Source organism: Oncorhynchus nerka, linkage group LG14 (genome assembly GCF_034236695.1).
Source record: "Oncorhynchus nerka isolate Pitt River linkage group LG14, Oner_Uvic_2.0, whole genome shotgun sequence".
NCBI classification, from domain to species: domain Eukaryota; kingdom Metazoa; phylum Chordata; class Actinopteri; order Salmoniformes; family Salmonidae; genus Oncorhynchus; species Oncorhynchus nerka.
The window spans coordinates 43,430,669-43,454,651 of NC_088409.1; the positions used below are offsets into that span (position 1 = coordinate 43,430,669).

The window sequence follows — 23,983 nt, forward strand, 5'->3', positions numbered from 1 at the left end:
AACATAGTAAATAGAAAAGATAAACCCTTGAATGAGTTGGAGTGCCCAAACTTTTGACTGGTACTGTATGTACACAGTCAAATGTATGATATAGAACTAAAGAATCAACTGATTTGCAACAAGGATGAGATTCCCAAAACAAAAAGTTTTCAAAAACATTCACAGATAGTTATTTGACTCCATGTGCCTCTGTACACTGTCACCTAACCAGTTGTGCAACATTGTAGCCATACTGTAACATGATGTAGCATTAGAAGAAGTGATAGTACTTTCAAGATCATCCCTAAATCCTTACTCAACCTTAACTCACTCAAAGGTTTCCTTCTTACCAGTGCAAGAAAACTTTTGTTGTTAATAGTCTTTTTCGGGGGGGGGGGGGGGGGGTCTCAAGTTGTGGGATATTGTGCCACTTTGTTTTTAGGCACAGTACATCTGGTATAGTTTCACTGGATGTTAGAATTCTTACATTAGTTTGTCCCATCTCCCAAATATACTCTTCCCCTTCTCCATAAAAATGTCAGACTTTTACAATGAAGGCTATAAGGGGAGTGACCAGAGTCAAATCAACTCCCAACTATTTCAGAAGCAGAGTCAAATCAACTCGCAACTATTTCACAACCTCTCAATAACCTACTTATGACTTGTTGTTAAACATCACATCCTCAAACTTGACTATCCTCCCTCCTTCAGTCTCCACCTCCTTTTGCTCCCAAGACTCCACTTCCCCATTCCTTTGCTCATAACGGCGGATTCGCACCTTGCCCGTTGTTGGGAGTGGGCATGGGAGACCCTTCAAGGCCTCTTCGTAGAGAAGCTGTTTCATGATATCTTGACTGGGTTGAACCATGCCTGATGGAACCAGTGCATTACCCTGGTCTACCTTTGGAAGGGGAGATGATGAGTTCTTGACTTCAGGATTTGGAGAGGCTGCACGCTCCCATCTTGACGGGGAAGATGAACGCTGTACGGGTTGTGGTTGCAGTGTCGCCTTGACCTCAGTCTTTGGCAAGGCTGCACGCTCCCACCTTGACGGGGAAGGTGAACGCTGTACGGGTTGTGGTTGCAGTGTCGCCTTGACCTCAGTCTTTGGCAAGGCTGCACGCTCCCACCTTGATGGGGAAGGTGAACGCTGTACGGGTTGTGGTTGCAGTGTCGCCTTGACCTCAGTCTTTGGCAAGGCTGCACGCTCCCACCTTGACGGGGAAGGTGAACGCTGTATGGGTTGTGGTTGCAGTGTTGTCTTGACCTCAGTCTTGACCTCAGTCTTTGGCAAGGCTGCACGCTCCCATATCGATGGAGAAGGTGCTCGCACAGGAGCTCGCACTAGCGTCTTGACCTCAGGCCTTGGTGAGGCTGCGCACTCAGCTCTTGATAGAGGGAGTGATTGCTGTACAGGAGCTTGAGGACGTGGCGATGTGACTTTTATCTCAGTGTAAGGAAAGGGTGTCGGAAGATGTCCTCTTTGTTGTTCCTCGGTGTTGCCACCTCCCACTGCCTTTCGTATATCTGGCATGATCCCGGCCATGGTGGCTCGCACTGTGGGGTCACTCTGCACCATCCTACAGACAGCGTTACAGTACTGCTGTCCTTGGAGACTGAGGATTTCATGGATCTTAGCCGGACAGACACTGGGGGTGTGCAGCCTGACTCTGGCACAGAGTTCAGCAATGATTTTACCCATAGCCCACACGTCCGAACGCTGGTCTCGGTGGCCCCGCCTCTGCAGGACCTCAGGTGGAGAGTAGGCCTCGTTGCCCATATCCACGGCAGAATTTAGGCCATTGCGGAAGAATTTGGCCAGTCCCATATCAATGATCACAGCTCTGTGAGTGTCATGCTCTACCTGGAAGAGATCATTTGAAAGGGATGGAAAAATATAGTTTTATATCTAATCGAAGCATTTAGCGTGATAATGCTAAATAATTTAGCGTCCTTTATTCCCAATAACAGATTAACTACTGCTTCGGAAGTCTTGCATAATTAATGAAGAACATTAAAACAACAAAAACCATTATAATGCCTGTCTCACCATGATGTTCTCAGGCTTGAGGTCTTGATGGACGATATCTTTGCTGTGTAGGTGAAGCAGTCCTTCACACATGCCTGTGATGATGGTGGCCTTTATAGATGGAGTTAACTGTGGGAGATCAAAGGCTTTCATTACCAACTGATGAGTTAACTTGCACTTTTTTGTGATAATGTTTGGAACACCCCCTGAAAATCCTGTAGGCTTAGATATTTATTTATCAAATATGAGTTTTTCTGTGAACTTCATCAACACTGTCACATGTGTGTTTGGTGGCAGCAGTGGGATCCATAGACCTACCTGTATTTTAGATTTTTGTGATTTGAAGATGGTTGTCTCCAGTTCCTCTCCAAAGATGAACTCCATGGGGATGATCCACTTAGAGTCCTTGAGTGTTGGATTACCCAGAAGCTTCACTATGTTAGGATGAATCGCTTTACTGGAGTCCCAGATCACAGACAAAGTGTGAAAGAAAATGGGGAGAAAGAGTTGAGGGCATTGGAGTCTACAGACAGCACAACTAATCACTTCTGTAGTGACCTTCATCAGCACCATCTCTCCTATAGCAAAGCAAAGTCCAAGAAGAGACCATCTTTTCCCCCTTTGTTTCTCCTAGACACAAATTATATCTCTTTAACACCAAAATGAGACTAAGAGCATTTTCTTACATTTCAAAATGTCTACTTAACCTCTACAGGATCGGTTGGTCCCCGCGGATGGTTGAGCTAATGTAGGCTAATGCGATTAGCATAAGGTTGTAAGTAACAAGAACATTTCCCAGGACATAGACATATCTGATATTGGCAGAAAGCTTAAATTCTTGTTAATCTAACGGCACAGTCCAATTTACAGCAGCTGTTACAGTGAAAGAATTCCATGCTATAGTTCGAGGAGAGTGCACAGTTAGGAACTTATTAATAAACCATTTAGGCACATTTGGGCAGTCTTGGTACCAAATTTTGAACATAAATGAAATGGTTCATTGGATCAGTCTAAAACTTTGCACATACATTGCTGCCATGTATTGGGCTGGAATAATACATAATGGCCTTTCTCTCGGGTGGCTACTTTGAAGAATCTCAAATCTAAAATACATTTTGATTTGTTTAACACTTTTTTGCTTACTACATGATTTCATGTGTTATTTCATGGTTTTGATGTCTTCACCCTTATTCTACAATGTAGAAAATAGTACAAATAAAGAAAAACCCTTGAATGAGTAGGTGTGTCCAAACTTTTGACTGGTATTGTCTATCTTTTTTTCTATTCATTATGATCACAATATTAAATGTGGCAACTTTTGTTTAATCTAAACCCTCTTTCTGTCATTGTGTTTCTGTCAGACATTCCAGATACAGCGCTGGGCTGTTGACCGGCTGTCTCCTCCTCAGTGGGGGCATACAACATTTACATTTACATTTAAGTCATTTAGCAGACGCTCTTATCCAGAGCGACTTACAAATTGGTGCATTCACCTTATGACATCCAGTGGAACAGTAGTGCATCTAAATCTTTTAAGGGGGGTGAGAGGGATTACTTTATCCTATCCTAGGTATTCCTTAAAGAGGTGGGGTTTCAGGTGTCTCCGGAAGGTGGTGATTGACTCCGCTGTCCTGGCGTCGTGAGGGAGTTTGTTCCACCATTGGGGGGCCAGAGCAGCGAACAGTTTTGACTGGGCTGAGCGGGAACTGTACTTCCTCAGTGGTAGGGAGGCGAGCAGGCCAGAGGTGGATGAACGCAGTGCCCTTGTTTGGGTGTAGGGCCTGATCAGAGCCTGGAGGTACTGAGGTGCCGTTCCCCTCACAGCTCCGTAGGCAAGCACCATGGTCTTGTAGCGGATGCGAGCTTCAACTGGAAGCCAGTGGAGAGAGCGGAGGAGCGGGGTGACGTGAGAGAACTTGGGAAGGTTGAACACCAGACGGGCTGCGGCGTTCTGGATGAGTTGTAGGGGTTTAATGGCACAGGCAGGGAGCCCAGCCAACAGCGAGTTGCAGTAATCCAGACGGGAGATGACAAGTGCCTGGATTAGGACCTGCGCCGCTTCCTGTGTGAGGCAGGGTCGTACTCTGCGGATGTTGTAGAGCATGAACCTACAGGAACGGGCCACCGCCTTGATGTTAGTTGAGAACGACAGGGTGTTGTCCAGGATCACGCCAAGGTTCTTAGCGCTCTGGGAGGAGGACACAATGGAGTTGTCAACCGTGATGGCGAGATCATGGAACGGGCAGTCCTTCCCGGGAGGAAGAGCAGCTCCGTCTTGCCGAGGTTCAGCTTGAGGTGGTGATCCGTCATCCACACTGATATGTCTGCCAGACATGCAGAGATGCGATTCGCCACCTGGTCATCAGAAGGGGGAAAGGAGAAGATTAATTGTGTGTCGTCTGCATAGCAATGATAGGAGAGACCATGTGAGGTTATGACAGAGCCAAGTGACTTGGTGTATAGCGAGAATAGGAGAGGGCCTAGAACAGAGCCCTGGGGGACACCAGTGGTGAGAGCACGTGGTGTGGAGACGGATTCTCGCCACGCCACCTGGTAGGAGCGACCTGTCAGGTAGGACGCAATCCAAGCGTGGGCCGCGCCGGAGATGCCCAACTCGGAGAGGGTGGAGAGGAGGATCTGATGGTTCACAGTATCGAAGGCAGCCGATAGGTCTAGAAGGATGAGAGCAGAGGAGAGAGAGTTAGCTTTAGCAGTGCGGAGCGCCTCCGTGATACAGAGAAGAGAAGTCTCAGTTGAATGACTAGTCTTGAAACCTGACTGATTTGGATCAAGAAGGTCATTCTGAGAGAGATAGCGGGAGAGCTGGCCAAGGACGGCACGTTCAAGAGTTTTGGAGAGAAAAGAAAGAAGGGATACTGGTCTGTAATTGATGACATCGGAGGGATCGAGTGTAGGTTTTTTCAGAAGGGGTGCAACTCTCACTCTCTTGAAGACGGAAGGGACGTAGCCAGCGGTCAGGGATGAGTTGATGAGCGAGGTGAGGTAAGGGAGAAGGTCTCCGGAAATGGTCTGGAGAAGAGAGGAGGGGATAGGGTCAAGCGGGCAGGTTGTTGGGCGGCCGGCCGTCACAAGACGCGAGATTTCATCTGGAGAGAGAGGGGAGAAAGAGGTCAGAGCACAGGGTAGGGCAGTGTGAGCAGAACCAGCGGTGTCGTTTGACTTAGCAAACGAGGATCGGATGTCGTCGACCTTCTTTTCAAAATGGTTGACGAAGTCATCTGCAGAGAGGGAGGAGGGGGGGGAGGAGGATTCAGGAGGGAGGAGAAGGTTGCAAAGAGCTTCCTAGGGTTAGAGGCAGATGCTTGGAATTTAGAGTGGTAGAAAGTGGCTTTAGCAGCAGAGAGAGAAGAGGAAAATGTAGAGAGGAGGGAGTGAAAGGATGTCAGGTCCGCAGGGAGGCGAGTTTTCCTCCATTTCCGCTCGGCTGCCCGGAGCCCTGTTCTGTGAGCTCGCAATGAGTCGTCGAGCCACGGAGCGGGAGGGGAGGACCGAGCCGGCCTGGAGGATAGGGGACATAGAGAGTCAAAGGATGCAGAAAGGGAGGAGAGGAGGGTTGAGGAGGCAGAATCAGGAGATAGGTTGGAGAAGGTTTGAGCAGAGGGAAGAGATGATAGGATGGAAGAGGAGAGAGTAGCGGGGGAGAGAGAGCGAAGGTTGGGACGGCGCGATACCATCCGAGTAGGGGCAGTGTGGGAAGTGTTGGATGAGAGCGAGAGGGAAAAGGATACAAGGTAGTGGTCGGAGACTTGGAGGGGAGTTGCAATGAGGTTAGTGGAAGAACAGCATCTAGTAAAGATGAGGTCGAGCGTATTTCCTGCCTTGTGAGTAGGGGGAAGGTGAGAGGGTGAGGTCAAAAGAGGAGAGGAGTGGAAAGAAGGAGGCAGAGAGGAATGAGTCAAAGGTAGACGTGGGGAGGTTAAAGTCGCCCAGAACTGTGAGAGGTGAGCCGTCCTCAGGAAAGGAGCTTATCAAGGCATCAAGCTCATTGATGAACTCTCCGAGGGAACCTGGAGGGCGATAAATGATAAGGATGTTAAGCTTGAAAGGGCTGGTAACTGTGACAGCATGGAATTCAAAGGAGGCGATAGACAGATGGGTAAGGGGAGAAAGAGAGAATGACCACTTGGGAGAGATGAGGATCCCGGTGCCACCACCCCGCTGACCAGAAGCTCTCGGGGTGTGCGAGAACACGTGGGCAGACGAAGAGAGAGCAGTAGGAGTAGCAGTGTTGTCTGTGGTGATCCATGTTTCCGTCAGTGCCAAGAAGTCGAGGGACTGGAGGGTGGCATAGGCTGAGATGAACTCTGCCTTGTTGGCCGCAGATCGGCAGTTCCAGAGACTACCGGAGACCTGGAACTCCACGTGGGTCGTGCGCGCTGGGACCACCAGATTAGGGTGGCGCGGCCACGCGGTGTGGAGCGTTTGTATGGTCTGTGCAGAGAGGAGAGAACAGGGATAGACAGACACATAGTTGACAGGCTACACAAGAGGCTACGCTAATGCAAAGGAGATTGGAATGACAAGTGGACTACACGTCTCGAATGTTCAGAAAGTTAAGCTTACGTAGCAAGAATCTTATTGACTAAAATGATTAAAATGATACAGTACTGCTGAAGTAGGCTAGCTGGCAGAGGCTGCGTTGTTGACTATGTAGGCTAGCTGGCAGTGGCTGCGTTGTTGACACTACACTAATCAAGTCGTTCCGTTGAGTGTAATAGTTTCTACTGTGCTGCTATTCGGGGCTAGCTGGCTAGCTAGCAGTGTTGATTACGTTACGTTGCGTTAAAAGAACGACAATAGCTGGCTAGCTAACCTAGGAAATCGCTCTAGACTACACAATTATCTTTGATACAAAGACGGCTATGTAGCTAGCTATGTAGCTAGCTACGATCAAACAAATCAAGCCGTTGTACTGTAATGAAATGAAATGAAAAATGTGATACTACCTGTGGAGCGAAGCGAAATGCGACCGGATTGTTGAGTGCGGAAGTTCTGTTCGGTAGACGTTGGCTAGCTGTTGGCTAGCTAGCAGTGTCTCCTACGTTAAGGACGACAAATAGCTGGCTAGCTAACCTCGGTAAATTAAGATAATCACTCTAAAACTACACACTCTAAACTACACAATTATCTTGGATACGAAGACAGCAAAGACAACTATGTAGCTAGCTAACACTACACTAATCAAGTCGTTCAGTTGAGTGTAATAGTTGTGCTGCTAATCGGTAGACGGTGGACTAGCTAACGGTGGACGTTAGCTAGCTGGCTAGCTGCAGGGCAGTGTAGACTGCGTTAGGACGACGAAATACGATAATTACGCAATTATCTATGATACAAAGACGGCTATGTAGCTAGCTAAGAAGAAATTGCTAAGATTAGACAAATCAAACCGTTGTACTGTAATGAAATGTAATACTACCTGCGGACCGAGTGCAGATGCGACCGCTCGCTCCAACCCGGGATAAAGATCCCCTTTATCTGGAGGACCCCCATGCACCTTCTGAAGACCCCTATCACAGGGGTCACCCACCTACTGCACCCTTCCGTCCTAACAAGCCCCCTGCTCTACCCCGCATATCCTAACGCTGAAGGGGCTGAACAGCACATGGCACAGCACCCTGAAATGCCTTCTCCACCCCTTGCAACCCAGGCCGACAGGGACAGAGAGTGGGACAGCGACTCAGGTGGGATCGTCTCTAGAAGGTGATCTTACCAGGAGGCCAACTCTTCCTCTAAGTATTCCCGCCACTCAGAGCGAGGGGAAAGGGTCTACAGATGAGTCAGCTTGGGCTACAGAGACCACGGCAGACCCTGTAACCACTACTCACACAACCACAGCAGCTACCACAGGCATATATTTGTGCTATTTGTGAATAGCGTGAAGTAAAATTCGGAGTTATATTGATACGAGATGTGAATATCAGTGACAAAAAGGCTTTGCAGTGGTATCGTGATACTTTCACACACATTGTTTTGTGGGTAATATTTTGGCATCGGGACAACCCCAATAGTGATGTGGCAAAAAATATATACAGTTACATATCAGGATATTATCTTTGACACTATATTGAATCATTATGAAAATGCCACAATATTATTTTTTTGCGCTAGTTGGCTGTACCTGCACAAAAAGGGATTCAATTTGTTTTCGGCATTTATTTCTATGACGGATCAAAACTTCTCTTCTCATGGCTCACTCGTCTCACTGTAGCAGACGTATGGTCATGTTTGGAACATTGAATCACAATAAACGCTGTGTTAAGAAGCAGTGCGGCTTGGTTGGGTTGTGTTTTGGAGGACGCATGGCTTTCGACCTTCCTCTCTCCCGAGCCCATACTGGAGTTGTAGCGATGAGACAAACTAGTAGCTACTAAAAAACAAAACAATTGGATACCATGAAATTGGGGAGTAAACAGGGTAAAAAAAAGAAAGATATACTGTATCACAAGTAAAAGTATAAATAATTTCAATTTAGCAAACCAGATGGCACCGTTTTCTTGTATTTTTTATTTACAGAAAGTCACCTGCACAACATTCAGACATCATGTGTGTTTAGGGAGTCCGCCAGATCAGAGGTAGTAGGGATGACCAGGGATGTTAGGTTGATAAGTGCGTAAATCCCTTACTGCTAAGCATTCAAAATATAACGAGCACTTTTGGGTGTCAAGGAAAATGTATGGAGTAAAAAGTACAATATTTTCTTAAGGAATGTAGTGAAGTAAAAGTAGTCAAAAATATAAATAGTACCCCAAAAAACTACTTAAGTAGTACTGTAAAGTGTTTTTACTTAAGTACTTTACATCACTGTGTATATATCTCCTTGATGCTCAAAAAGGCTTTTCTGGCGCAATAAATGAGACATTAATGAGCTCATGTGGAGACAATGATAAGATCTCATCTATTTCTCATGCTTCTCAAATGGAAGTCTCAATTCAAGCTCATTTGTCTCCTGAAGATTTCAAGAATGAATTATCTTAGGAGAAACCGTTCATATATAAGGGATCACTAAATTATACAAAATTGAGATTTCCCATTTTTCTTCAGAGATGAAAAAAAGACCACTGATCAAAATACTTTCCCTCTGGGCTGATATCACCCTTTTAGCAACATACCATGATAGCACATTGTCTGTCATACTCACTTGTATACTTGACACTCTCTCTCCAGGTCTCTCCTATTGATTAAGTGTTGTGGCACCTTCTTGATTGCAGCCCAGTTGTCATTGTATTTCTCCTTGTATACCTTCCCAAACGAGCCAGCAGCAAGAGTTTTGGTGGAGTATGCCATCTAGGGGTTTGGTGGGGAGTGGGCAGTGAGGTCAAGATCAGAAATTAGAAAAATGTTGACCAAAAAACGACTAAAGCATTCACCTCTACATAACATTTGTTATAGTACTGGTGTTAGGGTAAGTAACTGTAAGTACACCCTACAGAGTCAATTCTATCAAAGTTACAAAGACAAAGAGAGAATTCCAAGATTATAATGGAGTGGGAGAGAAGGATGTGTCTGACTAGGAACTAAAGCAAACAGTGTTGCAACTGTCCAAAATAGTAGGCTGTTTGAGTATGTGAAAAAGTCAAGTTTAATAGTAAGCAACATTTTGAAAATCGATTATACTTTAAATGCCTAGATGTCATACTCATTTGGGCTTTGACAAATCAATTAGATATGGGCATGGTGGAAAAATAACCCAAATGTCATACTTGAGTAAAAGTAAAGATAACTTAATTTAATAGAAAATGTCTCAAGTAAAAGTGAAAGTTACACAGTGAAATACTACTTCAGCAAAAGTCTAAAAGTATTTGGTTTTAAATTCACTTGTTTCAAAAGTAAATACCAATGCTAAAATATACTTAAGTATCAAAAGTTCAAGTATAAATCATTTCAAATGACTGATATTAAGCAAACCAACCAGTACAATTTTCCTGTATTTATTTTATGGATAGCCAGGAGCACACTCCAACACTTATACATATTTGGCAAACAAAGCATGTGTGTTTAGTGAGTCCACCAGATCAGAGGCAGTAGGGATGACCAGGATGTTCTGTTCCTGTCTTGTCAAGCATTGAAAATGTAACGAGTACTTTTGGGTGTCAGGGAACATGCATGGAGTAAAAAGTACATTATTTTCTTTAGGAATCTAGTGTAAGTAAAAGTTGTCAAAAATAGAAATAGTAAAATAAAGTAAAAATACCGCAAATAACTACTTAAGTAGTACTTTAAAGTATTTTTTTTACTTACTTAGGCTACTTTACACCATTGTATATATGGGAATGCCCTAGCGAAATCAACAAATAGCGAGGAAACAGCGCAGTCGCACATGAGGCATTGTCAGTATTACAAAATATGTTTTAATATGTGCATTTGTGAAAATCGAGTATGGTTTATATACAATCCACTCTTTTCCACAATGCATTGGAAGAGGTGGGCTGCCAGTGATAGGTCCTAGTTCTCTTCAGGTAGCCAAACAACAAAACTAGGATACCTAATTGTGAAGATGCCAAAAAGCAAAGCCTCTGTGGTAGTGTTCAAATGTAGGCAAAGTAGTTTTTGTTCTCCTTAAAATGATCACTGTATTGCATCGTAGGTTACATCTTTGAAAACAGAAGCTTTATCTTTTATTAATTTTTAAATCCAAAAAGTGGATTTCTGTTTTCTCACTGAAAAGTTTTTATTTTTCTCTTGACCTTCCTCAGAGCTCTTTCTGAATGTGTCTGCACCGGGGACTCAGCATGATGTCATTATTGATGTCATCGTTAAATCAGGCCTTTTGATTTTGAACATATGGATTGTTTTAGTTTTGTAGGCTAGACTACCTATTTATTTACTTTATTGATCAAGCCTTAGCAGTCCTTCTGATCTTGTTCCCAATGATAAGTGCTTTTGTTAATTATGTTGCTGTCCAGTGATTCTGAATTTGCGATGCACCTGACTATCCACGTTTTTCTGTGCAATAGCCTTTTGATTTGAACATTTGAAATGTTTTGATGTGTGTACTAGGTTACTTGGTTTCACTAATAAATATGTTGAAATGGAACCAAATGATATTTTTCTGTCTTCAGTCCTTTCTAAATAGGATAGATGCTATATGGGCTACGGGGTCGAATGCGATAGTCAGCCTATAACTAGCAGAGGAGGCTTATAACTCCACTCCTATTCAGAGTTTACAGAAATTAATCAAATTGGAAATTATATAAAATAGCTATTATCAGGCTGGTTAAAGCATGCATGTCTGTTGAATTTGGAAAAATCTACCCGCACTCGGTCCCACCCCACCTACTCAGCCAATCAGGAGTCACTACTACACTGTGGCGGTGGCATATGGCATACTTTTTACTAAATGGTATGTACTAAATAGCATGCAACGATGAGTACAAAGTATGCAGTTTAAGCACAGCTGAAGTCAGAAATGTACATACACCTTAGCCAAATACATTTACACTCAGTTTTTCACAATTCTTGACATTTAATCATAGTAAAAATTCCCTGTCTTAGGTCAGGATCACCACTTTACTTAAATGATGTGAAATGTCAGAATAATAGTAAAGAAAATGATTTATTTCAGCTTTTATTTCTTTCATCACATTCCCAGTGGGTCAGACGTTTACATACACTCAATTACTATTTGGTAGCATTGCCTTTAAATTGTTTAACTTGGGTCAAATGTTTCAGGTAGCCTTCCACAAGCTTCCTACAATAAGTTTGGTGAATTTTGGCCCATTCCTCCTGACAGAGCTGGTGTAACTGAGTTAGATTTGTAGGCCTCCTTGCTCGCACATGCTTTTTCAGTTCTGCCCACAAAAGTTCTATAGGATTGAGGTCAGGGCTTTGTGATGGCCACTCCAATACCTTGACTTTGTTGTCGGTAAGCCATTTTGCCACAACTTTGAAGTATGCTTGGTGTCATTGTCCATTTGGAAGACCCATTTGCGACCAAGCTTTAACTTCCTGACTGATGTCTTGAGATGTTGCTTCAATATATCCACATAATTTCCTATCCTCATGATGCCATCTATTTTGTGATGTGCACCAGTCCCTCCTGCAGCAAAGCCCCCCCACAACATGATGCTGCCACCTCCATGCTTCACAGTGGGATGGTGTTCTTCGGCTTGCAAGCCTCCCCCTTTTTCCTCCAAACATAACGATGGTCATTACGGCCAAACAGTTCTATTTTTGTTTCATCAGACCAGAGGACATTTCTCCAAAAAGTACCATCTTTGTCCCCATGTGCAGTTGCAAACCGTAGTCTGTCTTTTTTATTGCGGTTTTGGAGTAGTGGCTTCTTCCTTGCTGAGCGGCCTTTCAGGTTATGTCGATATAGGACTTGTTTTACTGTGGATATAGACACTTTTGTACCCGTTTCCTCCACAGCATCTTCACAAGGTCCTTTGCTGTTGCTCTGCGATTGATTTGAAGTTTTCGCACCAAAGTACATTCATATCTAGGAGACAGAACGCATCTCCTTCCAGAGTGATATGACGGCTGTGTGGTCCTATGGTGTTTATACTTGCGTACTATTGTTTGTACAGATGAATGTGGTACCTTCAGGTGTTTGGAAATGTGTAGACTTGTGGAGGTCTACACATTTTTTTCTGACGTCTTGGCTGATTTCTTTTGATTTTCCCATGATGTCAAGCAAAGAGGCACTGACGTTGAAGGTAGGCCTTGAAATACATCCACAGGTTCACCTCCAATTGACTCAAATGATGTCAATTAGCCTATCAGAGGCTTCTAAAGCCATGATGATGTTTTCTGGACTTTTCCAAGCTGTTTAAAGGCACAGTCAACTTAGTGTATGTAAACTTCTGACCCACTGGAATTGTGATACAGTGAATGGTAAGTGAAATAATCTGTCTGTAAACAATTGTTGGAAAAATTACTTGTGTCATGGACAAAGTAGATGTCCTAACCGACTTTCCAAAACTATAGATTGTTAACAAGAAATTTGTGGAGTGGTTGAAAAATTAGTTTATGACTCCAACCTAAGTGTATGTCAACTTCCGACCTCAACTGTATGTAGTATGGGTATCTGGACAATTTCAGTTTCTCATATAGTAAGGTGGAAATTCGGTTAATTCTAAACTGGTATTCTAATCCATTCAAAATCAACCAACTATAATTGAGGCACTCCCAGATAGAGCAGTACCCTATTTATGCCAGCTGGGTAAAATTGTCAAACACGTTATTTCATACTCTACACAGGAACAAAAAGTCACATCCTGTGTTGTGTACCATCCATTTGTCATTCATTGGCATAGTAACAATATACACTGAGTGTACAAAACGGCTCTTTTCATGACAGACTGACCAGGTGAAAGCTATGATCTCAAGGTCGACTGTTAAATCCACTTCAAATCAGTGTAGATGAAGGGGAAGAGACAGGTTAAAGAATGATTTTTTTTTTGCATTGACACAAATGAGACATGGATTGTGTATGTGTGCCATTCAGACAGTGAATGGGCAAGATAAAATATGAAAGTGCCTTTGAAAGGGGTATGTTAGTAGGTGCCAGGTGCACCGGTTTGAGTGGTGTCAAGAACTGCAATGCTGCTGGGTTTTGCACACTCAACAGTTTCCCGTGTGTATCAAGAACGGTCCACCACCCAAAGGACATCCACAACTGTGGAAAGTATTGGAGTCAACATGGGACACCATCCCTGTGGAACGCATTTGACACATTGTAGAGTCCATGCCCCGACGAATTAAGGCTGTTCTGAGGGCAAAAGGGGGTAAAACTCAGTAGGAAGGTGTTCCTAATGTTTTGTACACTCAGTGTAGATTATGATGTATAGGAGCAAAGCTGTCTGAGGGACATACATCAAGATAGGTAAATACCTTTTAGTTACCATTTGTGGCCTGCCATGAAATACAGTATATTTTGGTCCCTATTTCTGTTCCCAACACTACAATTATTTGAAAAGATCTTATCTTGGGAGTGACCACACATTACAATAATGAATTCATAGCTCATGCTATTCAAGCAAAGAGGGAATTTCTAAACTATGAGCATGTACAGTGCCTTTAGAAGGTATTCACACTCCTTAACTTTTTGTTGTGTTACAGCCTCAAATTTCACCCATCTACACACAATAGCCCATAATGACAAAGTGAAAACATGTTATTTTTTAATTTTGCAAATGTATTGAAAATGAAATACAGAAATACGCATCTCTAAGTATTCACACCCCGGAGACAATTCTTTGTAGAATAACATTTGACAGTGATTACAGCTGTACGTCTTTCTGGGTAAGTCTCTAAGAGCTTTCCACACCTGCATTGTGCAACATTTGCCCATTAATCTTTTCAAAATTCTTCAAGCTCTGCCAAATTGGTTGTTGATCATTTCTAGACAACCATTTTAAGGTCTTGCCATAGAATTGCAAATAGATTTAAGTCAAATCTGTAACTCAGCCACTCAGGAACATTCACTGTCTTCTTGGTAAGCAACTCCAGTGTATATCTGGCCTTGTGTTTTAGGTTATTGTCCTGCTGAAAGGTGAATGACTCTCCCAGTGTCTGGTGGAAAATAGATTGAACCAGGTTTTCCTCTAGAATTTTGCCTGTGCTTAGCTCCATTCCGTTTCTTTTTTTATCCTGAAAAACTCCACAGTCCTTAAGCATACACATAACATGATGCAGCCATCACTATGCTTGAAAATATGTACTCAGTATTGTGTTGTATTGGATTTGCCCCAAACAAAATGTTAATTGCTTTGCCACATATTTTGCGATATTACTTTAGTGATTTGTTGCAAACAGGATGCATGTCTTGGAATATGTTTTATTCTGTACAGGCTTCCTTCTTTTAACTCCATCAATTAGGTTAATATTGTGAAGGAACTAAAATGTTGTTGATCCATCCTCAGTCATGTTCCCCTATTATAGCCATTGTTTTAAAGTCACCATTGGCCTCATGGTGAAATCTCTGAGCGGTTTCCTTCCTCTCCAGCAATTGAGTTAGGAAGGATGCCTGCATCTTTGTAGTGACTGGGAATATTGATACACCATCCAAAGTGTAATTAATAACTTCACCATGCTCAAAGGGATATTCATTGTCTGTTGTTTAAAAAATAAAAAAAACAATAGGTGCCCTTCTTTGCGAGGCATTGGAAAACTTTCAGGGTCTTTGTGGTTGAATCTGTTTTGGAAATTCACTGCTTCACTGAGGAAACTTTCAGATAATTGTATGTGTGGGGTACAGAGATGAGGTCATTCAAAAATCATGTTAAACAATATTATTGCACACATAGTGAGTCAATGCAACTTATGTGACTTAAGCACATTTTTACTCCTGAACATAATTGAATAGTTATTGACTCAAGACATTTGAGCTTTTCATTTTTTTATCAATTGCAAAAATGTCAAAAAACATAAATCCACATTGACATTATGGAGTATTGTACGTAGGACAGTGAAAAAAAATCTAAATGAATCTATTTCAAATCCTGGCTGTAACACAACAACATTTTGCAAAAGTCAAGCGGTGAGAATACTTTCTAAAGGCACTGTAAAGTATGCAGAATATGAAAATGATTTCCCCCCCACCAATGTGCAGCTCTCCTGACATTGCCTTTACACAAATGGCCACATTGGGCAAATAACGCTGACACCTCTAGAAACCGGATATAGATGTGTTTTTAATGCCTCATGATAGGCAATAACATTTGCAATCCTCTCTAGTAGATACTTACATTTAATTGGACATTGATACAACACGCAACATTTCCTTAATGCTTGTTATAAATGGGAAGTTAATCAAATACAGTTTATATCATCTTAAAATAAAAGGATCCTTACCTATAACGCCGTTTGTTTAGCTCAGGAATGGCTGCTGTCTTGCTGTGTCAGGTCTAAACATGAGAGAACACAGTTGTCTGTGTTTTTTACCTCTCCTCTGCCCCACCCCTAAAGTAGTCACGCCCCTTTATCTGGTGTCATGCTGTGATGAAACTGTAGGACAGCTTGCAAGGAAAGACATGTCCAAATAATGAACTAATTGCTCGTACCTGTTCCTGCTTGCTAAACTCTGCCCGGGACTCTGAGAAACTGATATAAGGCAGAGCCGAGAGCGCATGGAGGTCTTGGCGGGGGAGCTGGTGCTTTGATGTATATTGGGCTCTTTAACCCTTGCAAGTTTCCACAGTTTAAGTTTCGAGCTTTTTATGCCACGTGCACAAGTACAGTGAAATGCCTTTCTTGCAAGCTCCAAACCCAGCAATGTAGTTAGTAATCAATATCAATGTAGCACAAAAACATTTAATATGGTAGAAAAACACACAATAAATAAAAATAATAAATGAAAACAACTGGAGAAAGTAAGAAGCTATATACAGTTGAAGTCGGAAGTTTACATACACTTAGGTTGGAGTCATTAAAAGTTGTTTTTCAACCACTCCACAAATTTCTTGTTAACAAGCTATAGTTTTGGCAAGTCAGTTAGGACATCTACTTTGTGCATGACACAAGTCATTTTTCCAAAACAAAACGTTGGTTGTAGCACTAAGCTACTCTGCTCAACCCAGTTCGTGTCCCACCTCTCGGGTGGTCCGCCAGATGTATTATAATACATAGAGAAAGTGTGCCAGGAGTTGAGCCATGGATTCAAATGCGACATGATCAGCTGAATGTTTTTATGGGACAAAAATGTTACATGATTCAGTTATTGACCATCCTAATGCTGCTGCTCTATAATACATACACTGCTGGGTTCTGTTCTTCACCCAATTAGGGGTATCTCTTGGTATCCCTTCATTAGTGCACATGACAACACTTTATGACTGCAATGAGCCTTTATTGTTATGTGCAGCCTAACGGACAGCCTAACTTGAAGAGTGACTAATAATCAGTGCCATCAGAAAGTATACAGACCGCTTGATTTTTTCCCACATTTTGTTGTGTTACAGGCTGAATTGTAAAATGATTCAATTTAGATGTTTTTGCCACTGGCCTATACACAATAACCCATCATGTCAAAGTGGAATTATGTTTTCGATGTTTTCTTTCTTCAAATTGATAAAAAAAAGAAAAGCTGAATTGTCTTGGGTCAATAAGTATTCGACCCCTTTGTTATGACAAGCCAAAATAAGTTCAGGAGTAAAAATGTGCTTAACAAGTCACATAATAAGTTGCATGGACGCACTCTTGTGCGTAATAGCAGTGTTTTACATTATTTTACAATGACTGCCTCATCTCTGTACCCCACACATACAATTAACTTTATGGTGACTCATTCGAGTAGTGAATTTGAAACACAGATTCAACCACAAAGACCAGGGAGGGTTTCCAAAGCTTCGCAAAGAAGGGCACCTATGGGTAAAAAAAAAAAAAAGCAGACATTGAATATATCCCTTTAAGCATTAAGTTATTAATTACAATTTGAATGGTGTATCAATACACCCAGTTACTACAAAGATACAGGAGTCCTTCCTAACTTTCTAGAGAGGAAGGAAACGGCTCAGGGATTTCACAATGAGGAAAATGGTGACTTTAAAACAGTTACAGAGTTTAATTGCTGTGATAGTTTTCTCCTGAGGATGGATCAACAACATTGTATTAACTCCACATTACTAACCTAATTGACAGAGTGAAAGCAGATAGCCTGTATAATACAAATATTCCAAAACATGCATCCTGTTTGCAACAAGGCACTAAAGTAATACTGCAAAAACAAATTGCAAAGCATTTAACTTTGTCCTGAATACATGTTATGATTGGGGCAAATCGAAACTCTCAATATGTTCAAGCATATTGGTGGCTGTGTCATGTTATGGGTATGCTTGTAATTGTTAAGGACTGGGGATTTTTTCTGGATAAAAAATAAACAGAATAGAGCTAAACACAGGTAAAATCCTAGAGGAAAACCTGGTTCAGTCTGCTTTCCACCAGACAGACACTGGAAGATGAATTCACATTTCAGCAGGCCAGGCACGACTCCAACACCATCATTACGTTTGCCAATGACACAACAGTGGTAGGCCTGATCACCGACAACGATGACACAGCCTATAGGGAGGAGGTCAGAGACGTGGCTGTGTGGTACCAGGATAACAACCTCAATGTGATTAAGCCAAAGGAGATGATTGTGAACTACAGGAAAAGGACGACCGAGCACACCCCCATTCTCATCGACAGGGCTGTAGTGGAGCAGGTTGAGAGCTTCAAGTTCCTTGGTCCACATCACCAACAAACTATCATGGTCCAAACACACCAAGACAGCCGTGAAGAGGGCACAAAGCCTATTCCCCCTCAGGAGACTGAAAAGACTTGTCATGGGTCCTCAGCTCCTAACATTTTTTTTTTTACAGTTGCACCATCGAGAGCATCCTGACTGGTTGCATCACTGCCTGGTATGGTATGGGAACTGCTCGGCCTCCAGCTGCAAGGTACTACAGAGGGTAGTGTGTACGGCCCAGTACATCACTGGGGCAAAGCTTCCTGCCATCCAGGGCCTCTATACCAGGTGGTGTCAGAGGAAAACCAAGGGTCCAAGGGTCGTTCAGCTTGTCCATGTAGAAGAACCCTTTATGGTTCCAGGTAGAACCTTTTCACCTAACAAAGTTTAGCAGCCTTTATTCCTTGCCCCTGTAGAAGAGCCCTTTACAACTGCTTTTCTATATGAAATACAGCTGTATTTGTAGGCTAATCTGAATAGACCTATTATGCCCATGTACATTTGAAACACCAGGAGGAGGAGATGTTTATCAAATTTCAATCAAGTTAAATAACTCTTTATATAAGGATCAAACAATCTCCCCCCCCCTCACACACACACACACACACACATCAGAGTCAAATACTTTCTGTGACACACATCAGAGTCAAATACTTTCTGTGACACACATCAGAGTCAAATACTTTCTGTGACACACATCAGAGTCAAATACTTTCTGTGACACACATCAGAGTCAAATACTTTCTGTGGCACACATCAGAGTCTAATACTTTCTGCAGAACAAACTTCATGTCAGGATAGGCAACCGAAATGAATAATTCATGTATGCATGTTCTGGTATGTTATATTAAACACATAGGAGGGAGAAAAATGTTGGCAAGCAATTTCAGAACACTATAGCTGAATTATTATCCATACACTTTCAAAAATACTAGTCGAATAAGACATGGGAGAGATGACGAATTTTGGCAAAGAGATTTATTTATAGACTAATACAAAATCAGTAGCGGATTTAGGTACGGGCAACATGGGTAGCCACCCAGGGCGGCATCTTGCCAGCGGAGGCACGGGGCGCCCTCTGGTGCGGGCGTGGAAGGGGGGGTTAAAAGCGAGAACCGCCACATACACTTGGAACAAATAGCCAAACTAAGATCAGTGAAATGTAGGCTAAACTGACAACGGAGTGAAGAGCAGAAATTCTGGCAGGGGGGAGATTTTCGCCACAACATCTGTATTGTCCGGTCCCGCATGTCTATTTCCTTGAAAGTAGGTTAAAGCATACTGTAGGCTGTACCTGACAATTGACACGTACTGGGCTCACTCAAACTTCGCAACAATGCGTATTATTATTATCACAAAGCTGACTAAGTCTACATTCAAATATGTCATCTAACTTAACTTGTATGATTTTAATGTTCATTATCGTGCTCGGAATAGCCTATACGGCCTGCTAAGCTATTTCTGAACTTTGTAGACATGTTGCACGCAGAAGCCCGATAATTTTCCTCCGATAATACTGTCACAGAGGAAAGGTGAAAACTAACCCCATAAAGTTAGCATAGTCTTTGATAATGCTATCTAGAGTAGCCTATTCTAGCCTACAAAATTGGATTGAAGTTTAGACCTTTTCAAAGCGGAGGTCTCGGTCTCCATCGAATAGCCTAAACAGTTTTTTTTTTTAGGCTTCGCATGATAAACCGAGGTCATAAAATAATACGTTTATGGTGTTTTTCATTAAAATAAAATGGTCTATGAACTTGGGTGCCAGTCAGAATTGCAATGAATATTATTATGCTAATTAGGGTGTATCAATAATGGTATAGCCTGGGGCTCCCAGAAAGCCTGAAAAAAAATCAATAGCCTGATAGATTAATCAATTACGGAATCCAATATTGGGGAGATATCATTCCATTCCGAAACAATTTGGCAGCTAAGCGAAATCTTGAATAAATGATGAATAGTTTGCAAAGCCAAAACGGAACATTAAAAAATGTAGCCCGTGCAGAATAGCCTGTATTTCTTGGGGTATGCCTATATTAATTTTAACCTGCCTTAAACTCGTAGTTTTAATACGACTTAAAGTTTGATTCTATCAAATTTGATAAGATTAATGATTCATTCAGCTTAAACATTATCCTATTTAGTGTGTGTAATTGGTTAAATATAAGCTATTATAGTAGGACTTTGTATTTATATTATGCTGTGCTATTTCTCTTGGCCTGTTCTTTAAAAAGAAAGAAAATCAGATAAGGCGCGTGTAATTCCAATAACGCGTGACATAGACTTTTACAATCCCAATAGTTAGTCGCCTAAATAAAAAAGCCTTGTCCTCAGACATCACAAGGTCCATGACGCAATTCATACCCTAGAAAAACGTAGCGTTTTATTTTGCTTGCGGTTATTTGGCAGTAGATTATTAACGTGGTAGCATTTAACGGCTGATTAATTTAACTAGGCCTACATCATATTCTCCAGGCCCCAATTTACGTTTTCCCAATGTGAAGAGAATGATTCAGAATTACTGTTTTTATTTACCCCACAGGTGGATCATTGCAGCATGTTCAGGATAGTAGTTAGTTGTAGACTTACCCAATCTTGTGTGTGTGTGTGTGTGTGTGTGTGTGTGTGTGTCTGCACACGTTTGCTTAGATCATGGATTGGCATTGACCATGGCAGGTTAACCCGGAATATTCATTTATTAAATGTCTTTGTATAGGTGTGCTGGTTTCTTAGCAGATATGCAGCACAGCATCTGGACTGATCATTACCCTGAGAAAACATCACTTAACAAGTTGAGAGCAACAGCTTTGTAAGGCCTATCCCTGGCAAAACAGAGAATAAAATAACTCAGCTACAGGACACCAGCAGTGCCTGTTACTTGTGCTAATCTACTCGTGCAAGTGTCTGAAAGCCCTGAGGATCATCAAGTTATCTGGTCATAATAATAAGAATGGTCAAGTGGATGATTTCTCCACTCACGAGACTGACCAGAGATCCACCCACCCAGTTGGTGTCTCTATAGTGGTGAAGAAAATGTATGAGTCTCAGGGGATCACCCCCCCCTGATACCTCTCTGATGGCACCTCACGTTAGCAAACCCATGTCTGCCATTGAACCAGAGACCAACCCTGGAAAAGATGCTGAGGTAGTCCATCCCGACCATCATACAATGAGGCTCTGGATCTAGCTCTGGTACCAAAGACAAACCCAGCAATAATGGATGGTGCAACAGGGTACAAGAGAGATGCAAAATGGACCATTGTTACCAACAGAAGAGATGAAGAGTCTCCAAATCTTAAATCTAACATGGCTCAAGGTCAGGAGGAACCCAAAGGCCCCCCACATCCTGTCACCCAGGGTGTGAGTGAATAAGCTCCTCGTCAACGAAATAAAACAACATTTTACAGAAGAAGAGGGGCTGGGATGGAGCATGTGAAATATACTGGTATTTATTTTTCTTTTAACTTGCATTGTTATGTGTTTTCTGTAGCAGTGTGCAGTGGTGTAAAGTACTTATGTAAAAATATGTACTAGTACTACTAAAGTCATTTTTTATGGTATCTGTTCTTTACTATTTATATTTCTGACAACTTTTACTTTACTACATTTCTAAAGAAAATAATCTACATTTTACTACATATATTTTCCCGGACACCCAAAGGTACTCGTTACATTTTGAATGCTTAGCAGGACAGGAAAATGGTGTAATTCACGCACTTATCAACCAAACATCTCTGGTCATCCCTATTGCCTCTGATCTGACAGACTCACTAAACACAAATGCTTCAATTGTAAATTACGTCTGAGTGTTGGAGTGTGTCCCTGGTAATCTGTAAATAAATAAAAAGCAAGAAAATTGTGCTGTCTGGTTTGCTTAATGTAAGGAATTTGAAATAATTTGTGCTTTTACTTTTGATACTTAAGTATGTTTAAAACCAAATACTTTTACTCAAGTAGTATTTTACTGGTTGACTTTCACTTGAGTCATTTTCTATTAAGGTATCTTTACTTTTACTCAAGTATGACAATTGGGTACTTTTTCCACCATTGGCGGTGCGTGGGGTAAAATCACTGGGGAAGCCAAGCCATGTATTGTGATAATTGTGTTGTTTGCTCTATAACCTGTTAGTTCATATGCCTTGCGACAGTGATATATAGGCCTAAGGCCGAGACAATTAGAAGACAGTGGCAGAATAAATTCAACCACACCTTTGTTTCGTCACAAAACCAGAGTGCAACATCTGTCCGGTGAAGTCCACATAGCAAGCATATTGCATGTAACAAACAGTTACATGACCTACAGCATGGTAAAGCAAATGAACGTTTCCAAAATGTTCTGACCACTAAAACAACTATTGATTTAGAACCACGGAGAGTTACTGCAAATTGCAAAGAAAACAGGAGCTGCCTCCACTCTTCCAGCACTATTTCAACTTCAAACTCATCAAACCACCTATGCTTAGTCTAATACAGTGACAACAAAAAGATACCAAAAACAATTTAGTCCAATCAATGTAAGCTAAATATCATGTGGCTGTCCATGGTTCTGATTTCTCTGTGTGTGTGTGTGTGTGTGTCCGAAGGTGCGCGTTCGTGCAAGTAGAAAAATACTTGTTGACTCACCCTACTTGTAGAGAAACACCAATGCCATCCTCCTCTCTTTCATGTTGAAACAGTATCACTCTGTCATGCAGTACACTGTGTTTGCAGTACTTCTGAAATCAATAACTATTTGACTATTTGAAAGCACCTATTTGAACAAAATAGGTGCATTTGGTACTTGTTAAAACAATTAAAACAAAAATGAACCTCAATTTCCTGTGTTTCCAGTGTTTCTCCAGTTCTTAATCATCAGTGCACTAATTCAAGACTGCTGGTGAGCTCTGGCTTTTTGTCAATGTTTGCTCTTTAAACGTTTTGAGAATTTTTTTGCAATGAAAAGCTCGATACATTCTGATATGTGTTTAAATTGATAGAGTCATGTCTTTACAGTCATGTAAAGAGCTCTACTTGACTGACACACATGCAGGAAGTGGAACACTCTCAGGAACACTCCTGTAAGTGAGGCTGTGTGATCAGTTTAAACCAGTAGAGGGATTTTCTCTCTCCCTATGTCTCTTTCCTTCTCTCTCTCTCCCACTCTGTGTGAGATGTGTATTGCTTTAAACAACTAATCAACCACGGATGTTTAGTTGTGTGGCTTTTAACTATTATTTTTGGATCAACCAATAAAAATGTAATGGAGATTAAAAAAAGTTAAATCCATCTAAACTCAGTAAAAAAAGAAACGTCCTCTCACTGACAACTGCAACAACTACATTCAGCAAATGTAACATGTGTAAATATTTGTATGAACATAACAAGATTCAACAACAGACATTAACTGAACAGGTTCCACAGACATGTGACTAATAGAAATGGAATAATGTGTCCCTGAACAAAGGTGGTGTCAAAATCAAAAGTAACAGTCAGTATCTGGTGTGGCCACCAGCTGCATTGCATCTCCTCCTCATGGACTGCACCAGATTTGCCAGTTCTTGCTGTGAGATGTTACCCCACTTTTCCACCAAGGCACCTGCAAGTTCCCGGACATTTCTAGCCCTCACCCTCCGATCCAACAGGTCCCAGACGTGCTCAATGGGATTGAGATCCGAGCTCTTCGCTGGCCATGGCAGAACACTGACATTCCTGTCTTGCAGGAAATAAAGCAGAGAATGAGCAGTATGGCTGGTGGCATTGTCATGCTGGAGAGTCATGTTAGGACGAGCCTGCAGGAAGGGTACCAC

General features: G+C 42.0%; 1 protein-coding gene across 1 annotated transcript; it reads right to left on the bottom strand.

The window, feature by feature from the left end:
• Nucleotides 1-366: 366 nt before the first annotated feature.
• LOC115141167 (serine/threonine-protein kinase Nek8-like) lies at nt 367-15,892 on the bottom strand. Its single transcript, XM_029679865.2, has 5 exons — nt 15,824-15,892; nt 9,168-9,313; nt 2,327-2,465; nt 2,030-2,137; nt 367-1,843 (listed from the first exon to the last, which is right to left on the bottom strand). The coding sequence occupies exons 2-5, from the start codon at nt 9,311-9,313 to the stop codon at nt 635-637; spliced, it is 1,602 nt and encodes a 533-aa protein (XP_029535725.2). The 5' UTR covers nt 15,824-15,892; the 3' UTR covers nt 367-634.
• Between the last annotated feature and the right edge of the window lie 8,091 nt (nt 15,893-23,983).